The sequence below is a fragment of the Marmota marmota genome, unplaced genomic scaffold (assembly GCF_001458135.2).
Source record: "Marmota marmota marmota unplaced genomic scaffold, marMar, whole genome shotgun sequence".
Taxonomy (NCBI): domain Eukaryota; kingdom Metazoa; phylum Chordata; class Mammalia; order Rodentia; family Sciuridae; genus Marmota; species Marmota marmota.
Window position 1 is genome coordinate 3881045 of NW_026000102.1, and position 16747 is coordinate 3897791.

General features: G+C 58.0%; 1 protein-coding gene across 20 annotated transcripts in view; it reads right to left on the bottom strand.

Annotated features, from left to right (window-relative positions):
- Camta1 (calmodulin binding transcription activator 1) overlaps positions 1-16747 on the bottom strand; it is a 744390-nt gene that overhangs the window by 73223 nt on the left and 654420 nt on the right. For all 20 annotated transcript variants that reach the window (XM_048783672.1, XM_048783671.1, XM_048783683.1 and 17 more), the window contains 3 exons: positions 13090-13230; positions 9822-11668; positions 4704-4830 (listed from right to left, as the gene is read on the bottom strand). In XM_048783672.1, the coding sequence (XP_048639629.1) occupies positions 4704-4830; positions 9822-11668; positions 13090-13230 (2115 nt within the window). The remainder of the gene's footprint in view (positions 1-4703; positions 4831-9821; positions 11669-13089; positions 13231-16747) is intronic.

The window sequence follows — 16747 nt, forward strand, 5'->3', positions numbered from 1 at the left end:
TAATGTGGCCCCCCTGGGCAATGGTGGGTGTGCGGGCCGCCCCACCTTGCTAGGCCTCATCCCCTGGTAGGAATCATGGTTATGTACTCTTTGCACTGCTTTTCCAAAGCCCAGATACTGACCTACAGGGCCTCCCCAGGACAGATTTCCAGGGAGGACACACGGGGATCACATTACTGTTTTGGGCTCTTGGTTTTCAGAAGCTCACAGGCACGAGGAAGCTGTCCAAGTCAGCTGCTCCTGGGGACAGGGTAGAGCTCTGGCTTCCCTCTGAGGACAACTGCAGATTCCACTTCCAATGGGAAAACCAGCTCATTGGCCCGTGGCCTCTGTCCAGCCCAGGTGAATATAGTGAGGTGGTGGTCATCTCGCTACTGTCCCCAGTACAGGCCTTGGTTATGTCGCTGTCCAAGAGTGACCAGTGGTTTTTCCCTGTGCTTCCCACCCTGGCTTGGCCCCTCGGCTCCTGGCCACACATGAACCAATGGGCTCCATGGCAGGGGGTCACAGGGGACCTCCCGCAGCATCTCTCTGGGCAGGGATCCCCAGCCAAGTCCAGAGACTCTTGTGGCTTTGACAGCATCCCTGGGCAGATCTCCAAGTTCGTGGTCACTCGCCTCCCCTGGAGATTTGCCTGGTTTACCAATAGGAAGGAAAGGCTGTCCACACAACTTCCCTCAGCTCTGCCTCAGCTGGCCCGGGCCCCTGGGCAGCTGGAGGCTTCTCTGGTGCCAAATGTCCCAGTGCAGGGCCCTCCACTGCGGCTCTTCCATCATCCTGGCACACGCACAATCTGCAGCGAAGCTGAGTGGTGGCGGCCTCCCGGGCATTCCTGCCTCCTCCAGAGATGCAGTGCAGAGGACCTGTCACAGCGCCCCAGGTGCCAGCCCTCACGGGGAGGCCTCCTGGACTTGCTCTCCCCCTGCCCACTCATGCAGTCCACCATCCATCGGGTTGTGGCTCCATCTCTGCTGCGTCTGCCATGGTTTCTTGCCTAGACCTGTGCACTGGCCTCCTGCTGAAGGCAGAGCTGGGGTGCCTGATCTCCCTGGAATGGGGTGTTCAGCAATGCCCTTTGGGAAGCCAGTGGGTGTGTTACCCAAGGGGGCCTCTTCCTAAGTCACTAAAGATTGTCCCTTTGCCCTCTTCCTCCCTACGGTCCCTTCTCCCACACACCCAGAACCATCTTTAAAAGACATAATTTAGATCAAGCCACTCCCCTGCTTAACTAATAGCTTCCCATTGCAAGTGAAATTAAGTCAGACTCCTTCTTATTGGGTTGGGCATGGTCTGTCTTTGGTCCTTCCATCTCCTCCAGTGTTACCATGTTCGAGGCTTCCTGCCCCGTGAGCATTCCACAGCCAGACCTCACCCTGCCTCGCCCTCTGCCTGGCTGGAGGCCATCTCCTACCCTTCCTGTGACAGGCTTCACCTCATGCTTCCTCAGCCTCCTGGGCGATGGGCTTCATCATTCTCCAGAAGGATGCCAGGCTCTGGTCCAGATCTTCCCTTCTTCTCCCCCTGTGACTTCCTTCTCACTACTTTCCCTGGTCATTTTCGATATTTTCTGTCTCTCTGCAGCAGAATGTGAGCTCCCAAAAACTAGGACCCAGTCAATCCTGCTTTTTATGCCCAATGCCAAGGTCAGTGCCTGTCATCACATCTGGTCACTCAGTAACTCTCTGTTGAGTTTCTTCAAAACGTGTGCGTTCAGCTTGTTTGGAATCTCATCTTTTGCCTCTGATGACCTCCTGGGGACCCAGGGTAGGCTACCTGTCTCCTGAGCCTAATGGCCTCCTTCCCACAGTTTCACTCTTTGCTCAGTACCCTGACTCAGCAGCTTGCTCCTGACCCTAGAGGAGCCTTGGAGTCCTGCAGGAGATGAGTCCAGACCTGTGTCTCCTGCAACCAGAGATGGTGTGGGATCTGCCTGGGCAGAACCCTGTCCTTGGTCAAGGTCTGTTTTACCTGGGCAGATGTATCAGGCTGGTGGGCAGCAGCCAGCTGTGCTTCCAGTATGTCCTCCTCCTGCTCCATTCCCAGCCCCTAAGGTGGCCGGCCATGCTCACCAGCCAGAGTCCAGTGCGGCTCTGGCTCTAAGTGTTAATCCTTCAAGTTCAGCCCCCAGGGAGACTCAGAGATGACGTCCCCAAGCAGTCAGTGTCATCTACCAGGGCAGTGGTTGGTGTGTGTGACCCTGTCTTCCTTGGACGGGGTGTTCTTTGGGGTCGGGAGCCTGCTTGGGGTTGGGTCTTATTCCTGGCTTCATTCTATGCATCAACCCACTACACAGCAAGCAGAAGACACCCCAAAACTATTTGGCTAATGAGGAACTGGATGACAAGTGAATGGACACTTCTGGAACATGTTTCAAGTTGGCCCTCAAAACAGAGATGTGCAAGGTGGATCTCCTTCATGGGGTGAGCTATATAAAGTAGAATGGTGGTGGAGCAGAGGGTTCTACTCAGTCTCCTTGGAGTCTGTGGCTTCTGGCCTGAGATGCATTATGCCAGAAGATCTTGGATATCCAGGAGAGATGGTGGCCTGAGTTGAGACTCTGCCACCAGCTCTGGGGATGCAGAAGTGCCAAGGGGCCAGAATTGCCTGTTGAGGCCAGAACATCCCTGGTTCCCGCCCTTCACTCTCTTTTGGGAAGGAAGAACAAAGGCCTCACTAATGGGCATCTTCTTGAATTGAGCACCTGAGCCAGGTGCTTCCTGACCCCTCTCTCATGTAATGTTCTCTCACCCATCTCAGGTGGGTTTTAAAGATGTAGAAATTGGGCAGCAGAGAGGCCAACCTCCAAGTTAGTCACCCAGATCGTATCTAGTTGTCTGGGATGTACCCAGATGTCGCTGACTCCAGCCCCCCAGGGTTCTCTAGGTCCTGACCTGGGACATCATCTAAAGAGCACATAAATGACAGTTTATTTATTCTTTTGGAGGGGCCTGGTAACTGAGGACAGGCAAGATCTGGATCTTGGTTGGGATTGTGGCTCAGTGGTAGAGCGCTCGCACAGCACATGCGAGGCCCTGGGTTCGATCCTCAGCACCACATAAAAATAAATGAATAAAGATATTGTGTCCAACTAAAAAAATAAAAATAAAAAAAAAATTAAACAAACAAACAAAAAAAGATCTGGATCTTTAGCCAGGCAAGAACCAGGTACAGGAAGTGGCGTCTATTTATAGGTCAGGCCAGTCCCTCCAGCAGCAGGGGTCAGTGAACGTTCATAACATGCTGCCTTCTCTGCTGCACTGTCAGGACAACCCGCCCAGGGCTGGCATCCAGGATGGTACTATCCAGGCCCAGCAGGGCTGCTGAGAGTCCTTGGGAGCCAGGCTGATGGGGGCAGCAGGTGGAGGCCACCATGAGCATCAGCTTGGGATGTGTGGGGAGACAGAGGTGCTGAAAGAGGTTCAGCCAGAGGCTGGGAGGTGAGGCCAGCCTCTGCAGCAGGGGCAATCTGCTCTGGTGGGCTGCAAGGTCAGACTGAGAGAAGAGAAAGAAGAGGGCTCAGTGTGAGCTCAGGAGCCTTGTGCTGGGGGACACAGCAGAGAAGCAGACACCAGGGCAGCTAAGGCACAAGTTGAACCATCCCAGGTGGAATCTGGGGGACAAGCCAGCTCCGCTCCTGCTGGAGCCCCCACTCCTCTCCCCACCCAACCCTCTACTGGAAGCTCCATGGCTTCAGATGACAAGGGGTGGACCCTCTGCCCTTCATTATCCCTGCCTCCTCGTTCTGCTTCTTCTGTTCACTCTCCTGGGTGAACACAGAGATCCTCCCAAACCCAGCCCAGGGAAGAGAAAACTAGGGCTTTCGAAATGACCTTCAAACTTCCAGAGACTCAGTCTTTCCTTCACGGACTTTCATTGCCCTTTTGGGTTAGGCCAGGCACTTCTGCTGGCCCTGAGGACAATGGTGATCAGGAAAGACACAGCCCCTGCCCTTGTGGAGCCTGCAGACTGGTGGGGAGGTAGAAAGGTCAGAAGTCAAAGGCAAGTTGACCAGACAAGACACCAAGCTAAGCAGATAATGAAGAAGCTTGGGTGAGGGCGGGGTCAGAGGCATGGGACGGCATGGAGTGGCTCCTGGCCAGCATCTTGGGGGCTCACTGAGGCTCTGAAATTAGAAGGACATAATGCATGTGCCTTCTCCTGGTGGATGCCGGATGGAACCCTCAAGGACTTTGTGCTCTTTATTCTTAGTGTAGCAGCCCAACCCCCACAGAGCCTACCTACTTCCAGAACATCTCTGTGCCTCAGACAACTGAGCCTGTTCACGCATGGTCTAGGCTCTCTGAGTTTCTGTTTGGCTTGGGCTGTGGCAGGCATGGGCACACCTTGCTGTGGGGGTAGCCTGTGGCCCACAAGCAGCTCCTGTCCAGCCCCTGGCTCCAGCTCCAGGTGATAATAGCTTCCTGCTGAGGCCAGTCCTGGGTACATCACCTGGCTTACTGGCTCCCGAAGTCATCTCCTTGTTATGTTTTCTTCAAGATTCCAGTTGAGCATATATGGTGTCACCATCCGATATGGGGTCCCCAAGTTCAAACCTTTGACATTATAATAGACTATCGGGGCCCACTTCTTCACAACTGAGGAAACCAGAGTAATGACATGACTTTCTCAAGGTCACCCTGAAGCCAACTTGAGTCCAACACTCTTGGCCCTTCCAAGCCCTCTGCTAGAGGTGTCCCTCTTACCTGGGCAGTAGCAGCGCAGCACCCCAGGCTGAATCAAGGATGCAGGCACTGAGATCTGGTCAAACAGGCAGCTGTAGTTATTGCTGGCTTCTTGCCACGGGCCTGTGATGAGGACCTTCACTCCTCCCTGAAGGGAACAGAGAGGGACAGGGATGGAGCAAGAGCCATAGAGGGATGCAGTTCCAACCAGGGAGGAGGGACGGGGCATGCTGCAAAAGGAAGGCGCCTGCAGCTGCTTGCTCAGCTGGGGGTCTGCTGGTTAAACATGCAGATTCTCAGGTCACAGCCCCATGGAATCCAGGAACCCCTGACTTTTGAGAGGCATTGTTCCAGGACAAGGGCAAGAGCAGGGGGCCTGGAGCCGCCCTCCCCTGACCCCCAGGAGGTCCCAGCATCCAGTACACTGACCCTGTTCCGTGAAACTCAAAAGTTTCATGCAGTAGGGAGCAGAATGTTTTCAAGAATTTCCAGTCCACGATGCACCTGAGAACTTGTCAACCAAGGGCGTGGAGAAGGAAGCCGAGGGGACAGTGGGGACTTTGTGTCGTTCACTTGAGAGATGGAGGAACTCCGAGTTTTGAAAGCAGGTCTGAGTGTCTTAGTGTCACCCCAGGGGCCAGAGTTCTTGTGGGAAATTGAGGGGAGACCCAGGATCTCCAGGACAAGGTGGGATACAGCAAGGGGAGGGAGGGAGCAAGACCGCAGAAACAGGAAAACCGGACAAAAGGCTCAGAGCTGGAGGGGCTCAGAGACTGACTACCCCGGGAACTCAGAGTTTGGGGCACGGAGCTGGGGCCTGAGCGCCACCAGCTCACAGTGTGCGAAGCCACGGCCCGCACACGCAGGCAGACAGCCCCTGGCCGCGGCCACGCACTGCGCAGGCAGGCACGACCCTGCAGCCTGGCTGGGAGAGGCCTCGGATGACTTTCCCCAGCGACAGGCGAGTGATCCCGCCCCCAGGGACCCCTGGGCGCAGGGCTGGGGAGCCTGGGGAAGCCTCGGTGCTCCCTGACCTCCTGCTGGGGCCAGCCGGGGTTGCCGCAGAGCCAGGAGAGTGGCCTCCCGTCCCGGTGCAGGGCAGACCTGCTTCAGGGCCGTTGTTCCCGGCAGTGATTAATAGCACCTCCTCACTACCCAGCCCCGGAGGACGAGGCGCTATAGGTCCCCTACTTACGGCTTAGCCGAGAAGAGGGGCTGGTCACTCAAGGTGGAGGGAGGCTCTCCCCGGGGGTGCAGAGGGCGGGGGCGCAGGCCTCTGGCTCTCCTGACTAACCTTGGGTGGACCCACCCCAGAGGCTCATCCACCCCACCCCCAAACAAGTAAACACCTTTCCCCGCAGGGGGGCGGAGAGTGGCTGGTCAGGGCGGAGTGCGCCACCTGGTGTCCAGGCTGGAGAAGGCTGAGAGGCCAGGAGGCGGCGGCAGGGCGAACAGGGGTGGCCTGAACCCTTTTCCCCACCACTCCAGGACGGGGCGAGCTCTCCCCGCTGCTGCCCCGGGCCAGCCAGACACTCTCTCCTGTTCTGTCACTCATTCTTGCTTGGTATCTCCTTGGCCTTGACCGTCCCTGTCCCTGTCCCAGCCTCCACACAGATCTTGTTGCCCAGGCCCCCACCTCATTGTTGGTGGAGCACAGAGCTGGCCCAGGGGTGGCCACAGATCAGGAGCAGCTGGAGGCCTTTCCAAGGAGGAGGGGCCTCCCTGGAGCCGGGCAGAAGAGACCTGCTCTCAGGGGTGGAAGGGGTTCATGCCCCTTGCTCCTGGTTGTGCCTTCCTCTGGGCTGTGCTGGCTTTGAAGAGGTCACTTCACCAACAGGCAGCTAAAGTTTGGGGGCAGTGGAGGGGGCTCAGGACTGAGACTCAGAAGCAGAAGGTCTATCCCTGCCCCTCAATAGCTGGGTGTCCTCAGGCAAGTGGCTTAGCCACTCTGGGTGGCATTTTACCCTTTGGGGCCATTCTGGCCCTGACATTCCTTGGTTTTGATATATGGCTCCATAGGAAGAGTTGGAGCTTGAAGTTGTGGGGCAGGGTCCCAGGAGTACATGCCCGGGGTGGGGGTGGGGGTGTTTGAGAAGCACCAGAAGGCCATCTTAGGGAACTACCCCCCTAAATTCTGGAGGTGCAAGAGCAGTGGTTTCAAAAGGCCAGAGACAGTTACCATGGAAAAAGGAAGAAGAAGGGAAAAAAAAAAAAAAGATAACCCCCATCTGCAGCTGCTAGCATGACGCTGGGGCTGTTGCCGGGAACAAAGAACTGCAGAAATTACTGGAGAACATCAGGACCTTCTCCATGGAAACTGCCGCAGGGCGCCTCAGCATCCAGCCGTTCAGGGGATGGTTCCCATAGCAACCGCTAGCCTCCTGGTGTTGAATGGTGTGATGAGCCTGCCCTAGGGCTCTCATTGCCGCATCTTCTGCCTGGTGCGTCAAGAGTCAGTGGTGGGAGGTGACGCAGGAGGGCTGGGTGGGGAGGGAGCAGTAGATGCCATCTGAGGCCTCCGTGACCTGGGAGTCCTGAGATAAAGGACTCGGGTTTCTGATGCCAATGGGGTTGACACTGGGGCACAGGGGCAGTGCTGTGGGGGTGGGGGAGTGAGAGAGTGTGTGTTGGGACGCAGCTGCAGCTGGCGGTGGGCAGAGAATAGGAGAAATGGGAGCAGTGACTCCTGCTAGGTGTGTGCTGGGGAACCTTGCGGTTGGAGCTGGGTGGAGCAGGAAGGAACATTGAGTTCAGGACTAGGAAGAGCGGCCCCAGAGACACGCCTTGCTGCAGAGCCCCCTCAGAGCTTGGCAGAGCCTGGCTGCAATGGGGCTCCGGACGCAGTCAGCGCCCACACAGCGTCTTTATTGGCTGTGGAAGGGGACAGGATGTGGGGTGAAGATGCAGGTGAGGGGGCTGTGAGGGGACTCAAATGTCAGGGGAGAAGGTGCTGTCTCTTTCTGAGTGGAGGACAGGGTGACCACTGCTGTTGGCCTGGAGCCAGTGTCCTGGTGGAAGAGCTTGGTGAAGAGCAAGTGGCCATCAGAGCTGCTGGCGGTCTCTGAGGCTTCACTACGTGGCCACTCTGGGGTCCTAGAGGGTCATTTTCCAAATCAAATGACTGCTTTTGTTTCTGGTTAACGGGAAGCATCAAGAGTTTCTGGAAAATCAGGGCTGGATGCTCTCGACTGCCACTCTTGGCCGTTCCTGGGGCGCCCTCGCGTGGTGAGCCACTGAACTGACTCTGCAAGGTTCAGTTCAGGGATGTGCAGGTCGCTGAAGAATGGAGGGACCAGGCCTGCTAACGCCCCTCTGGCCAGAGCTTGACAGGCCCAAGGAGGCTGGAGTGTGGCTGGATCCAGCTGGGGAACCTGTGCTCACAGATCAGGGACTGGGGGAAGAGGAGACTGTCCCCTCCTGGCTCTTGCAAGGTGCGTGCTCCAGGGAGCCTGCAGACATCCCGAGGGCCAAATCTCCCAGGTCCTAGGACCTGGCTTGCCCAAGTCCACTCCTCTTAACTGTGAATTTATAAGGAAACTGAGGTCCAGAGAGTCAGGTCTCAAAGAGTCAGATCAGAGGACAGCTCGGTCTTCCCACCACACCCAGTCCTGGCCCTCCCTTCGGATCCCTGCAAATGCTCACGTGGGGGCAAGATGCCTGTTCAGCCTTTGGGTGGGAACCATGGTGGGCACAATGAAGATGCCATTGACCTCAGTGTCACTGACAAGGGCAGGGGGTCATAAGTGGGGTCACACTGAGCTGCACCAGGAGGAAGCTCTCACCAGGGGGTGGGACCAAATGGAGATGGACAGAAGAGGCAGGTGCTGTGCAGAATGAGTCTTCACACCAACACAGTGTGATATTCGTGCTCCAGTTTTATGTTTTTGTTTTTTAATGGTGTTGGGGATTGAACCCAGGGCCTTGTGCATAGTAGGCAAGCACTCTACCAACTGAGCTAGGTCCCCAGCCCCTAGTGCTCCAATGTTAGAGTCAGGGAGGCTGCTGCTGATCACCAGATAGTAAGCGTGGAGCCAGGTCGAATTTAGACTGTCTGGCCCCAGCCCCATGCTCCTAACCACACACACACAAACACACACACACACATACACGTCGCTCTCCATTTTTTATAAATATGCTGCCTGGGCTGTCTAGACAGTGTGCTAAGGCTGGGCCCCTACCTGGGCTGCTGCCATCTCTCTCTGAGATGTGGGGGCCTTTCGATATAGATCTTCTTATTTTGGGTTTTCCAGAAGGGAAGAAGTGTGAGCCTCTCCCTTGATGTCCCCTGGCAGAAGCCCCCTCTATGGCATCTATGGAATGTAGCTATAGAACCAATGGAACTATGGGCAGCCACCTCAAGGGAGGAAGGGTCCGCTCCTGGCCCCAGGGCTGCTCTGCAGGCACCAGGCGAGCAGGCTGAGAGCCAGGGAGCACAGGCTGTGCACAGGGTATTTAGAACGAGCTGAGCCCCCTTCCTGTCCCATCCCACTTTAGAGAGAAAGCAAAGGTTTCTCCTTAAATACTTGTGCCACTGAGGCAAGACCTGGACTTTCCTGCAGTCCTGTTCTTTGGAGCAGTGATTCTCAAACTCAGTCCCCAGAAATGGAGTCAGCTCTCTGGTGGGAAAAGAGGGCGCAGGTCGGAGTCTGGGTCTCTGACATATCTTTGACTTTGTAGACGTCACATGGATCTTGCAGGTGGGTATACTGAAGCTGGGCCCTCCCTTTCAATTTTGATGAGAGCTTTTTAGTTTGGTTGAGTGAAGCAAAGCAAGAGGAATGGGTACGAATGACCCAGATGACCTATGATGGTGACGTTTGAGTGCTTTAAAAGCAGACCTGGGCCCTTAAAAAAAAAAAAAAAAGAAAGAAAGAAAGAAAAGAAGATTTCTCTGGCTAGACTGCGATGGCACTTCACTTCCAAAGATTCCCCTGGTTTGAAAGCTACTTGTTCCAGGGAAGTTTGAGGACCACTTGCCGTGGGGACAGAGGGAGGGAACAGCTTTGTCTTTGTGGTCCAGAACTTCATCCAAGGGTGGCCACATGCAAGTGAACCTCCCTTGCCCTGTGTCCCCCCCCCCCCAACTCCCAGGGCAGGTGGAGTGAGTGGCAGGAGGTGGTGGTAACAGCGACAGCTTACCTCTGGGTAAGACCACTCTGGGGAGTAGTCGGTCACCATGAACACCCGTCCACTCTGCTGCAGCATCCCCAGGGTGCCCTGGGCTGAGGCAGCTGAGACAACCTCAGCCACGTGCATGTAGGCCATGGTGCTGGCCCCGCCCTCGGCACTGCTCAGCTGCAGGCTGCCCTGCTGGGGGCTGCAGCAGGGGATGCACATCTCCGCCTGGGTGAAGGGGGCACGCGCCCCATCTTCTGACTGTGAGAGCGCTGCGCTGTCCCCCGACACCAGCTGGTGCCCGTAGATGGTGCCACTGCCCCCCTCCACAGAGATGAAGTCATTGATCAGGTCGGAGAACTGGTTGCTGAAGGAGATGTCAAAGTGGTCCAGGCTGAGCTCCATGTTGGAGGTGTTGCCGAGGCTGGGCTGGGCCACCGGGTAGAGTCCCTGCACCACGTTGCTCGGGAGGATGGGGACACCGCCAGCACTGCGGATCACCCCGTTGGTCTCAGGTTGCAAGTAGTGCTCTGAGCCACAGGCTTGCAGCTCCCCAGACTTGAGGAGGACCTCGCTCCCTTCAGCCGCCTGTGAGGTCTCCATGGTGACCTCCCCTTCCGTGGTCATGGCCTGGAAGTTGGCCTGGAACTGCATGAGGTGCAGGGAGGAAGTGGATTCTATCCGCGTCTCCACATGGCCGCTGCAAGAGCTGGTCTGGGACGAGGCCTCCGTTTTCACCGTGGGCATCACAAAGTTGCCCCCAGAGTCACTTAGGCTGCCATGGGCGTTCTGCTCAATGGGGAGGGGCTTGCTGGCGTCCTGCAGGAAGAAGCTGGGGGAGGGGGTCTGGTGGATGTGGGGGCTGTGGCCTGTCTGGCTGAAGCTAGACGTATAGTCCTTGTTGGAGTCTATGGCACTGAAGTCCATCTGCTCAAGGGTGGTGCTGGGACTCAGACCGCCGCCCGACGGCAAGAGGCTGGAGCCGGCGGTCAGGGTGAGGGAGCTGGACGCTGCGGCTGCTGCGGAGGAGGAATAGGCCTCCTTGGCCATCTGCTGCTCGAAGGAGGTGTCCTCGGTCTTTATCTCCTTGGCGAGGACGCTGGTGAAGCCGAAGCTCCTCTCGGCGGGCGGCGAGTGCCGAATGTTAGTGCTAACCATCTCGGCTTTCAGGCCCCCGCCCCCATAGGTCTGGCCCTGCTTTGGGTTATTGAGGAAACAGTCGGGGTCAAAGTTCATGGTGGTCTCTGGAATCTTCCGGCCACCGTCGAGGGTGGTGGAGAGGACCAGCTCTTCAGACACATTGGTGGGCAGCATGGACAGGCTCTCCGAGCTGCCCGTTGTGGGGAAGGCGAACTTGTGGCCGTCGGAGCTCACAGCCAGGACGAGGCCCTGAGAGGCGTCGGGCGAGAGGAGGTGGTGGTTGGGGCCGGCGGTGGGGGACATGGTGTACACAGCCTCGTTGGTGACCTCTGACATAAACACTGTGGCGCTTTGGGACAAGCCCCCCATCACGGAGGCCACTGCCATGCCAGACACGCCTGTGACTACGGGGCTGTCCACCATGTCCGGGTCGCTGTTGAGCCCACTGCTGATGGACACCGGGGAGCTCTGGGTGGTGTCGGGGACCTCCACCTGGTTGGTGGAGGAGACCTCGGTGCTGTTCTGGTGCAGCAGGGCGGGCTTGGCCACCTTGCCGTTCCTCTTCTCCCGGCTGGAGCCCTTGCTGTGGCTGTGCTCCTGCTTGCCCTCCGACACATCGTTGTGCTGCACCTCCGCGTGGCCGCCGTAGCCCCCGGTCCGCGGCTCCACCTTGGGCGAGATGATGCGGTGTTTGGCACTGTTGCACTTGTGGTGCACGCTGCTGCCCGCTCCTGGAAGCACACGCAGGCACACATGGAGAGAGTCAGCGGGGGCCTGTGGCAGGCCCTGCACCGAGCACTGGGGACCTGGCTAGGACCCCACTCAGGCCACGGACCCTGCCCCTGGACACTGGGGCCCTGGGCCCACTTACCCTAGTCTTGGGGCCCTCCTGGGCTTACCGGGCCTTCCTCCAAAGACCAGAGGGCAAGATCTTTGCTGCTCTTTTCAAAGAGTAAGTGTCTGGCATGTGGGAAGCTGGGAAGGAGAGGTTGAGCATGCTGCCTCCAGGAAGGTCCTCTCAGCCACCGGAGAGAGGCACCTCTCACCCGCACGGGCTCTCACTGGGGAGAGGGGCTCAGCCCGGGGACGGTAGCTGCGTCCCTACCCCCACTCCAGCTTCTTACACTGTTTCTGGCCGTGCAATGCGGTGGCACGCCCTGGCCCTTTAGGTGCTCAATTAGGAGGCTTGCCCCCCTTGGGGACTAGAAGCCAGAGGCTGACGGGGAGGTGGAGAGAAGGTGTTCCCTCTGGGTGGCTCTCAGCTCCCAGGACCAAGGATGGTTTTGCCCCCTGCTCCAGAGGCAGAAAGTTACTTCAGGCTTTCCTCCCTGCCTTTCGGCTCAGCCCGGGTCTGTCCTCAGCCCTTTGGGGGACAAAAATCCTTCTAAGTCCTAAGCTAGAACACAGCCCCCTGCCTCCCCACCCCCCATCAGGCAGGAAAGAGCCCCAGAGCAGAGCGCCTCGGAACTCTGGCCAGTCTGGCTGTGGCTCCTCCCCCACAGCCTCTGGACCCACTCAGTCAGGATTTTCAGTCTGTCTGATAAGGGTCACTTAGCTTTTGATGAAAGGGTGGATTCTCTGCTACAGTCTCACCATCAAGACTCCTGAATGCACAGAGACTTTGCAGGGCCGTGACCCGACCCTCCTGTGGAAGTATCTAATTAAGGCAGCCAAGGGAGTAGAGAAGCACATTCCAAAGAGCAAATACCATCATCAGACAAGCCGGCCCATTAGGACGAGGGCAAGGGGCGCCTTACCATCTTGGAGGAGGCAGAGGTTAAAGAAAGAGGTTTAGCTTGAGTGGTCCCATTGCCTCAGGGCAGATGTCCCTGAAAAACCTCGCACTGGGGACCTGGGCACATGCTGAGGATCCTAGCGAACCCGGGCCTGGGAGGCACTGCAGCGCGTGGCCGGGCCCCAGGATCTCCTCTCCCCAGTGCTGCTGTCCACCATTCCGTGCCCATCCCTCGAGGGAGCCTGACTCTTTGAAAACGGGTCTCACTTGCCCAAAGTGGGCTGATGGGCCAGTTGTGCAGGGCAGGGCCAGGACGGCACAGTGGTTTTGCCTGGTTCCTGGTGCCCTCTCCCTCCGGGACACAGCAGCAGTGCCCTGGGCCTGGTGTGCCCACCTGCCCCCCGGGGCCCCGCTCACCCAGGCTGCCGGTGCAGAGGCAATTGTGGGTTCGGGGCTGGGGCTTGGTCTGGTGGCTGTCAAGGATCTGCTGCACCAGCTGCTCCACCGAGAAGCCTGAGCTGCTGTTCCCATTGCTGCAGGTCCACTTGATGCCATGGACTGTGGAGAGGGCGGAGGCAGACAGAGGGGTGTCAGAGGCTGCAGTGACAGGGGAAGCCCTATGAGGGGCTGAGGGTGGCAACGGGCCCTACTAGACAGCAGCCCACTCTGCTGGGGGCCTGGCTCAGGGAGGATCAGTGAGCAGATGACGGGGGAGGGTGGCAGAGGCCGGGCTGCCCTGCCGCTGGTCTCCTGCTCCATCGGAACTCTGGACTCTTCCCCTGGCTCCCTTTCCCTTCCCCATGGGGTACACCACCTGGAGTTTCGCTTTCATTTTCCCAAAGGCCAAGGGCACAAGGTGTCTCTTCCAGGGAGGCCAAGTGGAGGAGAAAAGGAGCAAGGCCGGGGGACCTCCGCAGACTGCAGGGGTCTCGTGGAGGAGGCTCAGAGGATGGGGGATGGTGGGGTGTCCAGTGAGCAGGAGGACAGGTGATGCCCCAGGAGTGTTTGGGAGGAGGCCTGTCCCCCTCAGAGGAAGACTTTGGCTCTCCGCCCTCCCCAGACTTCCCTGCCCTGAGGGGTTTGCAGGAGGGACAGAGAAAGGGACAGGGCTGAAGGGCACCCCCCCCAAGGCTGCCACAGTGGGGGCCTCAATGCTAACTGGCCACTGGCCATCTGAAATAGCTGTGCTGGGGCTTCAGGGCAACTCTGGCCCCCTGCAGCCCCTGGAGGTGGGGCGGGGCCGCCCTGCTGGGGAAGACTGGACTTGGGAAGGAGCTTCTTGCTGTGAGATCTGCACAGGCTCAACCTTGGAACACTGTGGCGGATCTCTGTGGCAGCCGTTGGTCTCTGGCCTCCGTTTCTCCTCGTGCCTTCATTTAGATCCTCAGCGGTCTCTCAAAGGAAAGGAAACTTGAGCGTGGTGTGCTCCGGCAGGAATCCCCCAGCGCTTTCTTCACCTCCTTGCCCTCTGCTCCGCTGGACGTCTGCAGGGCCCTATTTCCAGCACCTTCACCCCGTCCCCACGAGAAGAATGGGGAGGGGACCTGAGTGGCCCTGACTCCCAGCTTGCCGGCCGCCTGCTCTGAAGATGTGCTCACCTCTTCAGCGCCTTAGGTGATGGGTGAGTGTGGGGGATGGTGGCCAGCCCGCCTCTCTGTCAGTGGGAAACCACTGTCCTGTCTTGGGCTCCCCAGAGGAATTCTCCAGCAGCTCAGGAGGCCTTGGTTCTGCTGGTGAGGCTGCTTGAGTTTGTTCTCCAAGGGACTCGTCCCCAAGTGTCGGAAGGGGAGGCCCAGGCCAGGGCTTGTGGACCCTCATCACAGCTACAGAGCTCTATTGGCAAATGACCCTCTCCCTGGAAATCCAATACAGGGGACAGATAACAGCCGAAAGGGCCTCAAGGAACCAGGAGTGATGGGTCAGGGGCTCCCAGCCTGGCCCCTGCCCAGGGCCCTCCTTGGTCAAGGACCTTTTCAGATTCATTTACAGATGAGAAAACAGAGGCTCGGAGGAGGGGGCGATGACACCCCATGTCACATCCAGGGGTTGGAGAGCAGAACTTGAGACTCCCCGCTGCTTCTAGCACATACCAGTTCATAGTCGGTCCGTCGTTGGCTGACCCTGGCTGTGCCCAGGCCCTAACCCAGAGATTCTGATGTCCTTGGTCTGGAGTGTTGCAGGCATTTATATATATATGAAACCCAGGAGGGCCTGCTAGGCCAGGAGCAAAACCGCCTGCCCTTGGGAGCTTCCACCAGTGGGCACTTTGAGCACATGCCCATTACAAAGCCAGGCCAGATGTTCTCAGGGAAACTTCCCCGGGGGTTTGAACTTGGCTCTCTGGAGAGATGAGCTGTTCTCAGCAGCTGCAGTGCCGGCTTCTGGCCTCCTGGCCACACCCCAGCCAAGGGTCTTGGGGTCAGGTGGGCTTGCTTCTCTCCCTGTAGACACCTTGCTCGCTCCTCCCCTGGGCTGGAGCATCTCCGGGCACCTCTGCCCCGTGCCTCTGCTCTGACAGCCACTGCTCAGTCCTGTTTCTCCTCCGGCCCCCGCTGGGGGTGCAGTGTCCACACCCTCTCTGCCTCCTGCTCTCTTCCTTGTGTTGTGAAGGTTATAAAATGAAAACCCAGCGAAGGGTGACAGATTGTGAGCAGAGACTTTCTGGATGCTTAATGCAAATCACCCACTGTCTTGGCACATCCAATATGCAGATTGCCCCCCTCCTCCCGCCCCCTCCTCTGAGGCGGTGAGCTGTTAGTACTGAATATCAAGTACTATCAAGACGGCTTTTAACATGTCACGCTTGGCTTCCCGACACGTAATGAATCAGCGGGAAGGAGATTTCTAGGGGAAGAAGGCGCGTCATGAAAGGAAGGTTAATAAACACGCACCCTGGCCTCCTTCCCGGGGCCTCCCTCCCGGAAAAGCAGCAAAATGGAAACCTCACCAAAGCCCACTGGATCAAACGTGAGGTCACGACGTGTCACTTAAGGGCAGCATGGAAAGAGATAAGGGGTTCCTGGGAAAATAAGCCTCTGGTGGCTCTGGGTCCTGTGTGTCCCCTCCTGCTCACTGTACTTCGCTCCAGGACGCGGCCTGCCAGGTCTGGGAGGACAGTGTGCTCCAGCCTGGCTTGAAACAAAGCCTTAGAGGGACCCTTTCTTAGCTTCCAGTGGTCTCTGGGCCAAGCTAGGGGTGGAGATGGACCTGTGTCCCCAGGAAGGCAGGGGCAGGGGAGAGCAGGCGCCAGGCGTCGGGGGCGGGTGATAAGCTGGCCTCGGTATGGGTGGGCCTCTATAGGGCAGGGGTGTCCAGGAGGGCCCCACTGGCCACCAGGAAACTGCATGCTGGGCACCTTCAAAGCTCCCACTGGTGGCCCCCCAGCTGCCCCCTGCTGCCTGGGGATGCAGCCTGGGGAACACATTGTCTCTGATGGGACTGTCTACAGCATGGCGGTGACAGGATGGAAGGCTGGGTGGCAGGTGCAGGGACCCTCCTGCCCACTCTAGTGTTGACCTGGCTGTTCGTGATGTCTACTCTCATTATGACCTGCAGCAAGGTAGCGGCCCTCTCACTAACACGAATAATCAGAAAGAAATCAACGGCAGCAGCGTGTGGCATCTTTGGAGAGCATCTTCCATGAACACTCTACCCGAGAGGCCACCAGCCGCTGGGGAGAGAGGGCAGAGCGAAGGTGCAGCCTCAGCCTGCATGGGGCAGCGCAGCCAGGCCTCTGGATTACGGCTGTTCCCTCCCTGGCTCTTGGGAAGAGGTGGAGGGTGTCGGGGTTTCCCCCTGTGATGGACTGAACTTTACCCTACATTCATAGCCCTGACCCCAGTGTGGCACAGGTCTTTACGTCACTGAGGGGGTCCCCTATCCAACAGGACTGGTGTCTGTAGGAGAAGAGGAGGGGACGCCAGGGGCTCTAGTGCACAGAGCGAAGGCCATGTGAGGACATGAGAAGGCAGGCCTTTGCAAGGCCTCACCAGAAACCAGCCCCAATGTCACCTTGACCTTGGGCTCCCAGTCTCCAGAACCGTGAGACAATACGTTTTTGTTGCTTCAGCCCCTG